The 11,466-nt window shown below is 40.2% G+C and overlaps 1 protein-coding gene across 1 annotated transcript; it reads left to right on the forward strand.

Moving 5' to 3' along the window:
* Positions 1-1,675: 1,675 nt before the first annotated feature.
* LOC149233935 (uncharacterized) lies at positions 1,676-4,168 on the forward strand. Its single transcript, XM_089368100.1, has one exon. The coding sequence runs from the start codon at positions 1,676-1,678 to the stop codon at positions 4,166-4,168; it is 2,493 nt and encodes an 830-aa protein (XP_089224226.1).
* The last annotated feature ends 7,298 nt before the right edge of the window (positions 4,169-11,466 follow it).

The raw sequence follows: 11,466 nt of genomic DNA on the forward strand, positions 1-11,466 counted from the left end.
TACACCCCCCAGAGGGTGTTATTAAATGATCTTGACATCCTGGAATTGCAGAGGTTTGGCCAGCAAACCTAAAAAACTGGCCTTGAAAGATTGGATAACTAATTCTAAATTAGATGTTATTTTTCTATAAGAAACCCTGGGGAAGGCGTCTGAGATTGAACCTATGCTTAAAACCCTTCTGCCTGGGTGGGTTTTCATTGCTATGGACACCTCTGGCCATTCGGGGGGCACTGCAATTGGGTACAGAGAAGGGCGGGTTAAAGTCTTAAATCACTGAGGGATGAAAAATGTTTTGGGTATGGAGATAATGTCCCCAGACTTCTCCTTTCCCATCACCCTTGTAAATATCTATGGGCCATGTCAGGGCAGGGAATCTTTCTGGGAAGAATTGATGACAAAAGCTATTATGAATTCACACTTGATGATCATGGGAGGTGATTTAAATTTTTCTATGGGTAGAGCTGAAGCTTGGGGCCCATCTGCGAGAGAGGATCCCCTTACTGATTTTTTCCATAACCTCATCACGGAGAAGAATTTAATCGATCCCTCCCCAATTAAGCTTAAGCCTACTTGGAGAAATCGCAGGATAGGAGAAGGACGGATTGCCAAAAGGATAGATCACTTTCTGTTAATGGAGTCATTATCTTCAAAAGCTCCTTTGATCAGACAGTGGGTGGAGGAAATAGGGAATTCGGATCATTTCCCAATTTTCTTAGACATATCTATTCCTCCTCACAAACCTCCGGCTCCTTTTAAGTTCAATCCTGCATGGCTCAAAGACCCTACTTATGGCAATCTGTTTAAAGAATCTTGGAACCACCCTGTTCTCAATGCTGGTGAGGATAAATGTTTTTTATTCATGGAGAATTTAAAAAGATTGAAGAAAGCTACAATTTCTTGGGCAAAGGACAGGAAAATTAAACAAAATGAGGAGTTGATCAGTATAAGGGAGGAGCTGAAGCAGTTGGAGAGTATGGAGTCAGATGGATACTCCTCACAAGGTTCAAAGGACAGAATCCTTCAATTAGAAAAGCAGCAAAACCAAATTCTGTTGGAAAGGGAAGAGGAGTGGAGGATTAAAAGTAGGGCAATTTGGCTAAAATCTGGAGATGAGAACACTCGTTTTTTCCATAATTTTGCAAAAGGAAGGAAATCTTCAAATACTATCTGGCACCTTAAAGATGAAGAAGGGAGAGAAGTCAGTTCCTTTCCAGAGCTCTCTGGCTTAGGAAAAAGACATTTTCAAAACATTTTTGCAGATCCGGGGGAGGCTACTATTGCAGAAGTATTCCAAACTGTGCAAAGTTTTCCGAGATTCGTTGAGGAAGATGAAGCAGAAGACCTTACAATTCTGGTTACTAAGGAGGAGATTGAAACAGCTATGAAGCTTATGGGCAAAGACAAAAGTCCAGGCCCTGATGGCTGGACTATAGAATTGTTTCTCCATTTTTTTGAACAGATTGGAACATAGATAACTGAAGTAGTTGAAGAGTCCAGGCAGAAAGGAGTTGCCTACAGACCCTTTAACTCTACTTTTATTGCACTTATTCCCAAAAAGGATGAGCCGGACAGCTTTGAAGACTTTAGACCTATCTCTTTATGTAATTGCATTTACAAGATTATTTCAAAGGTTATAGCTCTCAGAATTGCACCAATTCTGTCAAGAAATATATCAATGGAACAATTTGGGTTCCTGGATGGCAGACAAATACATGAAGCCATTGGTGTAGCCCAGGAGGTTATCCACAGTATCAAAATGAAGAAAAAGAAGGGAGTTGTTCTTAAAATCGACCTTTCCAAAGCATATGATAGGATCAGCTGGCTATATCTAAGGATGCTACTAATACATGTGGGCTTCAGCTATCCTTTCGTCAGTTGGATCATGGGGTGCATCACAAATGTTAGCTTTGCTGTACTGGTCAACGGAGCAGCCTCCTCCTTCTTTAACAGCCAGAGGGGCCTCAGACAAGGGTGCCCTTTATCCCCTCTCATGTTCCTCCTTGTGGCAGAAGGGCTCAGTAGACTGATTCACAAAGCCAGAATAGAGGAAAAGGTAAAAGGTATCGAGGTAGCAATTAATCTCTATATCACTCACCTTCTTTTCGTTGATGATATCTTGATTTTCACCAATGGTACTGGTAGTGAATTAAAGGAATTAAAATGTATCTTTGATCTATTTCTAAAAGCAACTGGAATGCAGATTAATTTTGGGAAATCACAAGCTTGTATGGAAGATTTTGAAAGAAGGGGAAGGAATCAAATGGCTGAACTATTTCCTTTCCCTAGTCAACCCCTGGAAGTTCCCTTCAAATATCTGGGCTTTTGGTTAAAGCCAGCTGCCTACAAAAAAGATGATTGGAACTGGCTCATAGCAAAGATAGAATCCAGAATATCTCATTGGAGTTTTAGATGGCTGTCCAGAGCTGGTAGATTGACACTTCTTAAATCAGTCCTATTAGCCATCCCAGTGTATTGGGCAGCCCTAACTTTGATTCCCAAAGGAGTAATGGAGAAAATTAGAAGAATCTGTTGCAGATTCCTATGGGCAGGAACAAAGGATTCCTCGGGTTTACCATGGGTAGCCTGGGACAAAGTAGCCAGACCTAAAGAATGGGGAGGATGGGGGATAAAACGACTCCCTGAGTTTAGCATCTCACTAGCAGCAAAATCAGGATGGAGACTAATAACCATGGAAAATATGTGGACAAGGGTGGTGAAAAGGAAGTACATAGATCCAATGCCTTTGGAAGAATGGATCCGGAGTCAAAACAAGAAGGTAAAAAATTCTTCAGCAGTTTGGAAGGCCACGGTGGAAGCCTTTTCAGTGATTGAGCAAGGATTAGCTTGGAAGGTGGGAGATGGGAGACAGATCAGGATTGGCAGAGACCCTTGGATAGGATGCAATGAAGCTTTTGCTTTATCCCCAGGGCTTCTTCGACACCTTGATTCTAAAGGTATTTCATCACTAAATCAGGTGGAAAGAGTGGGCCAGTCCACTATCTGGGGACAGGCTTGGAAGGATGATGAAGAATTAGGGTTAAACATTAGATGGAAGAATGAATGGGCGGGTTTCATTAAAGAATTGCAAAGATCCAATGTCAGGATTAAGGAGGAACCTGATTGCTTGTTATGGGCACAAAGCAATTCTGGGGAGTATTCCCCAAAAGATGGTTATTCTTTTCTAATGGGAAAGAAAGGCTGGGGAGTTCCGGATTGGTGGGCCAAAGATATATGGAAATTAAAATGCCCTGCCAAGACAAGGCTCTTTCTCTGGTGCATCTTAAAAAGGAAGGTTCCAACATGGGAAACATTACAGACAAGGTTTTTAGTTGGGCCAGGGCGATGCCCCTTATGTAAATCTGATGAGGAAACCACCAGCCATCTCTTCACCACCTGTGTTTTCTCAAGGAAGATCTGGGAGGAGGTCACTGCTTTTCTCAAGGTAAAAGCTCAGTGGGGGCATGATCCTTTGGATGTGGCTTGGAGGAAATGGTGGAAATCCTATCCTGAAGGGAATATGAGGAACCTGCCCCTTATCTTCTGTTGGGGAGTTTGGCTTGCCAGAAACAAGAGCCTGTTTCAAGATAAGGATACACTCTCTGCTGTTATAGCTACAAATATCTCAGCCATTTATTCTGCCTTGCCTCCACCCGAGGACAAAAAACCCAAATCAAAACAAACACATATCAATATTCAGGAGGGCATACCGTGTGGATACTTTGATGGGGCTTCCCAAAATAATAGAGCTGGTGCAGGACTGTGCATACACATCAATTCGGAACATTCTTTAAAAGCTTCTGTTGGGTTGGGTATAGGCACAAACAACTTTGCTGAACTTTCGGCCTTACGATACCTATTATGCTGGCTTCATCACAGAAACATCAACACCATACAGATTTTTGGAGATTCACTAAATGTCATTAACTGGGTCAATGGAACTGCAACATGTCAAAACCAGATTTTGAAAACAATTGTTGAAGAAATTTCTTATCTGAAGACTCATTTTAGCAGGTTTACAATTTTCCATATATACAGGGACAGGAACGAAGAGGCGGATCAGCTTTCTAAAGCTAGTCTACAACAGGATCCGGGCAGCTGGGCAATAGAAGAGACCAGACAGGGGCAGTCATACAGAACAGAACAGCCTCCATATGCACAGCCTCTTTGATATCAGTTTATAACTACATTTTTGACAGCTTTTCTCTCAGATATTGTTTATCTGATTTTGCTTTTGTATATATTTTACTTTACAGTTTTCTTTTTTCCGGTTTATAGCACACAAATTTCAGACTCTATATACTCCTTTTTGCTATATTATCACTGGATAACAGTCTTATACATTCTTTTTGATGTAGTATGGGGTTGTTTATCCTTCGTAGAAGGTGACCCCAGGTTTCTTTATGTCATGTTTGTATACTGACTTTACATCCTCCCGGGAGGAAGACTTCTACAGATTTTGATAACAGCAAAATAGCTCCCTATGGGTTGAGCAGAATGGGACCTTTATGAGTCATTGCATGGCTCAGGAACAATATGTACAAAAATTTTTTATAGACATTAATAAAAAGTTTTGCTTTTTTCCTTGGAAAAAGAAAATCAACATGATGTTGGAAGATTTATACAAAAAATTTAGAGTGAAAACCAATTTTTGTTGGCACATCAAATTTTCCTTTCAAAAAGAAAATAATAAAGTTCCTTTATTAAAAAGTTTTTCTTTCTCAGCTGCAAAATCAACAACTTTCCACAGCTTGGACAAGTTTCCGCGGCTTGGACAAGTTTTTGTAGCTACGACAAGTTTCTACAACCTAATAATTTCTTTAGCCTACAAGGACACTTGGTGATTTGAATCGAAATAAAACTGAAAAAGCAAAGTACCTATAGGAGAGCTCAGAACAACAAACAAGGTTAGCAAAAATGGATCAAAGGTATGTGCTACTTTAATTTAGCAATAGGGATTGATATATTGCATATATGACTAAGAAGACATAGTACTGCCGAAAATTAAAACAAAATCATTATAACTTAAGGCTGATGACCGCCTAACAAAATATCATAAGCCACCACTTAAAAGTCATGTCACATCCTCATTCCAAATCCACCGAAGTAATTACCAAATCATCATTTTAAATGCGCCTAACGGTCTAATTCATTCCTATAACCCTTATTATAATCCACAAGTTCTTACACTCCTCTGAAATTTCATAACCTCTCCATCCTTCCACCACTTAGAAAAACCTTACCAACACAATTCTCTTATTAAGGTAACCAGTGTTTGAGGCAAAGCATCCTCCATAATGGGGATAATTGTTCAAACTGAGCCAGCAGGGAAGAAATTATTGGAGGGATACCCTCAGACCAAGGAGTTGTTGCAAAAGAAATAATGGTTGTAGTTCATTGAAAAATTCAACGGTTTTCACAAGGAAGTGACCAAGACATTTGCACGCTCATTTGATGGAACTGAAGCCGAAATAGGAGACATTAAGATCACCATAACATAATCCATGATAGCAGAGGCTACTGAATTACCAAGGAGCGGGGAAAAATGATTCAAGAACAGGGGAATTAATGGAGAATATTGGAAGGTCTTCCTCAAAAATCCAAATATGGACACCACTGTCGTCAAGAAAGGTATTCTCAGCACAACCCTTAAGATCAAATCGAGAAATTTATTGCTTATACTTCAAAAATTTGTCATCTATGAGGGTAGTTTTGGGCATATGTATTTTTACCATGTTAGGATGATGATGCATTTTCTTGAAGATCACCAGATGAATCTTCCTTACTTTCTCTTAAATAGTCTCAGGAAAATGTCTACAAACATTCAAAAGAGAATTTAGTTTATAGAAAACACCAGGTATCATCATGGCCTGATAAAAATATTGGTTGAGTTCCATCTTCAGAGTATAGGGGATAATTGGGAGAGTTTCCTGGTTAGAAACCATTTTGAAGAAAGATCCCATAACAAGCCAAGGACCCTCAGAGGAAGGAAGAGAACCATAGAAGGGGTAAAAGAGCAGGAACCCCAGACTCACCCAGAATTATCAGAAGAAGAGTTGCCCATAGTAGACATATTACAGAGAATGAAGAAGGGGAATCTTAAAAGGAAGAAAGTTAGCAAAAGAGCAAAGGAAATACCACAAACCAGGACCCTTCCTCAAGAAGAAAAATCAGAGACTAAAAGAAAGAAGGTACAGGGATTACAAACCTCAGGACTGAGGAGGAGAACAAGGTTGAGCACAGTCCAATAGACAATCCTGAAAGCTACAGAGTACATTGATCTCAAGGGAAACGAGCCAACTGAAAACCCTGAAATTCCTCCAAAAGGGTCACTAGAATCATCACTGAGGGTATCACCACCACCTTGCAGCTCACCTCTGAGAAGCCCAGTGCATAGTCCAGGTATTGACCCTGTCCAACAGGAGATATATGACTATATAGAGTCATTGGAAAGAAAAGAGACAACAACTAAGGAAACAATTCAGAGTCCTGGAGAAGGGAGCAACCAGTTAAATGAACCACAGGAACACTCAGCCTCAAACATTTTAAAGCAGGAGATTTTTGAATTAGAAACATTGAACAGGTATCTCAAGAATGAGAATCAAGCATTGAAGGCACAAAGTGAGATCCAGATTGCAAAAAGTGACAATCTCATCCTTCATTTGAGCTTGTGGTATAAAAAGAACAAAAATTTGAAGAAGGAAAACAGGATAATGCAAAGAGAGATTATCAGCTTAAAATACAAAATTCTCATGAGAAAACCTAGGATGCCAATAGTTTCCAAAAAGAAGAAAACAGTGAAACTTGGAGGTGATGAAGAGAAAGCACAAGTGACTGAAAAAGATGAAGTGTATGAGGACATACAAAACCTCCACCCTGGGGGAATGTAGAGTCCAAAGATTGTCTTACCATGACACCCCTCTTTGCCTATGTTTCCTCTCTTTTCCTACATTTATGTTGTGGCTAGCAACAACCCCCCCCCCCCCCCCCCCCCCCCCCCCCCTTTTTTCATTTAAGTGTTGTCCAAAATACTAAATGAATGGGGACCCTTAGTTAAAATTTAGGAAAAGCAAGAGTTTCCTTTCTTCAAAATAAGGTTACCATCGTAAACTTAGGAAGATCTTTTGAATATTTTAAAACCTAAGTCTATGATAAGGGAAAAATATTTAAAGCCGCGTTGCAAAAGGGATAGGAAGTGCGTCCATTTCGCTATAATATTGGTATGTACAAGACCCTCATGCTAAGAAATATATCGCATCGCAATAAAGTAACACTCATAACAGAAAAACTTCAAGATTTACCGATCTGCAATAACACCGATCGCAAGATCGCATATCGCAGAAAATGAGCTAACAAGATTTGGCAAGCATAAAACTTCTGCGATCTGCGATGTTGCGATCGCTGCGATGTTATATTCGTGTGTTTGCGCGATCTGCGATGGTGCGATCTACGATGGCACGATCTGCGATGTTACGTAGGCAAATCGTAAAATCACTTCATTACGAATCCTTCGGGCACGCTATTCAAGGAAAGCCACTTACCATAATCTGACTCAAGATCATGCACTTTTAATGATAGTAAAGGGATTAGTTGTCAGCTATTAAATGAAATGTAGACGCGTGCTTTTGTAAAGAATTACTTCACATAAGGTGGCATATTTGATATATATGCTGCATTTAAAACTCTCCCATCACCTTTCTTGATCAGTCATTTCCATTTCACTTGTGAGCTGCAGGAACGGAGAGCGAAAGACGATAAACAGCCATATGCAGGAAGAAATGGGAAAGAAAAATAGAGCTCAGGGCTCTGAGGCGAAGGAAAATACGAAGGAAATGGCGCCTTTGTATACAGACACAGCCTGTAACAAAGACACAGGGATATCAATGTGGGAAAGCATGTACAGACTACTTGAAGAGGAGAATCCCAGAATAATGAAGGTTACTGCTGTCGCGAGCTCACAACGCTCTTCCGAAGCGTCCTTAGAAGAGCTAGCATGCTCATTTCTTCATCGGATAGCAGCAAGACCCAAAATTCTACCATATATGGATATGATCAAGTGGATACTTGACAATGCAAACATGAACAACAGACAATTCAAGATTCAAGGACAAGGGCTCATCAGATCATTCGCTGCACAAGATTTAAAGCTTATGTATCATCTTCCTGAACCGTAGGCGACTTACAATGCACAATTCGTTAAGAAATTTGTGGCGGAGAACCCAGACCTATCAGAGACCACCAAAGATTGGTCCAGAAAAGAGGAATCGCTCAAGAAAGACAAAAACGGTATGTACAGCACTGGTTCCCTCACCTCTCCGTATTGTTTTGCTGTGGCCATGCTTTGTAGATTATTTGGGATGCCAGATATCAATAAGTTTTCGTCTGAATGGTTACCATTAATAGATGCTGCCACAAATGTCGATATTATGGATTGGGCCAAGATCTTTTCTGATAATCTATACACGGCTATTATCAATTACCGGTCTAAGAGATCCTTGCCTCAAAGGATCTATCCTCCTTTTTATCTATCCGCATATATTATGGATTCTATTTGTTATATGTCTAAATTTCCCATTATGGGTTGGAAATGGACTACCCAGGACCCATTACCTATCCATGTTTATCATAAGATACTGTGGGATTCTCAGTTCATCCCACATTTCTACTAGATTTGTCACGGGCTTATCTTACCCTTGTATAGAATGATGTATGACGAAGACCCCCTGAGGTGCTCACCCGAGGCACAGATAGATATCATCCCCATCGCAAGATGGTTCGGGGAAGAATGGTTCACCTATATTAGAGTATTTGGAAGCACCGTCCCTCCTCATGTCCTGCCCTTGTATATTCCTGACAAACTGCTAGCTCGAGAAATTGCTGATCAATCTTGAAGGGCAAGCCCCAAGAATGCCTGTGAGCAATACACAGGTAGCACAAGAAGTGGTTTCGACCATAGTCAGCAGTGTCACATAAACAGAGCACATTCCTATCGCTCCACCTTCTGAGCTTCTACTTGATGTAGAAGAAATTCCTCCACTGGACGTATTCTATAGTCCCCAACATAAAGCAGTAATAAGAAGACAGAGAAAGAAAAGAAAACTAGAAAATACACTGTCACAAGATGCTGAACAATTGAACGTCTTATGGAAAGACCCCAACAATAACCCATCTGAAAATCTCACTAAATTGTCTCAGATCGCAGGAGCATATGCTTCTGCAACTATTGACAAGGCATCGGAAGTTCAACAATTATTGAAAGAACAAGAAGATCAAATACAACTACTACAACAACAATTGCAACAAGCCAATGCTAGTATTGAAGCCAAAAAACAGCTCGAGAAGTTGCAGAAAGACTTTTAGCAGATGTAGATAGGCTATTTTAGAAGTCTAGACGAGAAAGGAAAACAATTACAAATTTTCCAAGAAATGCATAAAGATGAGCCTAAGCTTACAAAATTTATTTCAGAGTCTATTGGCTTAAATGAACAACTACTGCAGCAACAGGAAGAGTTGAGATGTAAGATATCACAGTGGAGTCATTATTGCGAACTGAGTGATAAAATCACCAATCAAGTGGTAGACTTGCGGAGTGACTATGATCAGAGTGACAAACGAGTGACGGAGTACTTGATTTGGCAGGATGAAGATGAAGGGAAAAGAGCAAGTGCACCCAGAATAAACGAGAATCATAAAGAATTGCTCTTTGATAAATGGGACGATCAAATCAGGCAGGCGGAACAAGCAGCGGAGACAGCGGCCACGCAGGTAAGCATTCTTATCGACTGTGTAAATGAAAATTTGCACAAAGAAAATTTAATCGAAGAGACCACCCCGGGGTATCTACCAAATAAACTACGACTGGAAGCAGAATGGAAGCAGAAGGCGCAGGAGAAGGGAAAAGCGATCCAAGCACTAAATAGATTAAATTGGGAGTGTTACTGGGCATACTTGGTCAAGCCGCATAGTCAATGGATGACTGTGAAATGCATCATAAACGCGGCCGAAAAAGTAGTGCCAGCTCTCATAGATTCCGTTTTCGCAGCCCAGCTCAGAGCAGAAATCAACCAGCTGACTCTCCTCAAGCCCATGATGAACACTTGTAGCTTTAAAGATCAGATTCAAAAATAGCCTTGTTTAGAATGTTGTTTTTTCTTTTAGAATTAGATTAGAAAAGGGACGGTCATTTGAAAACCGCATCCTAAAATTTTGTAAATAAACTATTATTAGAATTAGGAAGTAGTATTTTAACCCTTCTCATTGCATTTGGAGGAGGGTCCAGAAATTTGTCAAAAACTTGTCCTCAGAACATGCACTTCTGCACCCTCAGAGGAGGTTTTGATTAATGGATGGATCGAGGTTTATTAATGTTTGCATTTGATGTCTGCTACTGATGTTGCACTTTTGTACTCTTAGTAGATGTTAGAACAAGTAGAGATAAATCATTTTTGCTTGAAGCTTATAAGTAGGATCAGTCATAAATGGTACTTTTATCTCTTGGCTTTCTGCTTATATTCTGAAAGTGATATACAGTTTTAGTTGTTTATATGTTATTGCATGAATGTGTGAGTTACCATTTGGCACTTTTGTATGGTGGAGCCATTTATTTATGTCTGATATATGAATAACTTATTATGCGATATGCTGTTCACAACTGTTTTGCCTAACTTTTTATGTAAAGTAGTTCATCTTAATTGATTTCTATTCTTATGATAGCTGAATGATCTTTATTACCAGTTATTGTTTGAAATCTTTTTAGATCGCATAATAGAAGAAATACACCTCGGGTTAGCATAGATTAGATGTGTTGTTTTTCATTAGATTACAATAGCATAGATTTAGTTTAAAAGTTTGAATCAGATTAGCTTTAAGTATTCTTAGATCAGCAACATCCAACTCGGCACACACACACACCCTTAGATTTGGAAACTGGTCCCATTATCCCCAGTTGGACCCGCTATACCAAACGGATAAGGAGCTGCCAACCAAGGTCTGGACCGGGTGGGTATCCCACTTGTTGTCGACACGATTTTCGGGGCTTCAACAATTTACCACCTAAATAATGCCATATCCACCAAGTTTTGATAAAGGTAAGTAATAATATGTCTTCTTCTCCATGTTTGACTATATACCCTATTAATATATGAAGATTTTCGGAAAAATAAAATAAAATAAAATTATATATCACCCCCCACCCAAGTTCGAGAGATGAGGTTTCGGATGGAGCGGCTCTCGCGAGGGTTTTCCGTGCGGTCAGGGTTTGGCTAGGGTTTCAGAAACCCTTCAGGCTCTGTTTCCCGCACCGCATCTCCTTTTGCTGCATCCTGTCGCTGGTTTATTCCCTCCGTTACCCTAGCCTGTGCATCCGCCGTTCGATGCCCATCCACGCTTGTCGCCGTTCGGATTCTCGTCACCTGGACACCCGTTAACCTGAAGCTGTTTTCCGTCTCCATCCAGGTATCATTCACGGGC

The sequence above is a fragment of the Pinus tabuliformis genome, chromosome 8, assembly GCF_031772625.1.
Source record: "Pinus tabuliformis cultivar Carrire ecotype Pingquan chromosome 8, CPIR1, whole genome shotgun sequence".
Lineage (NCBI taxonomy): Eukaryota > Viridiplantae > Streptophyta > Pinopsida > Pinales > Pinaceae > Pinus > Pinus tabuliformis.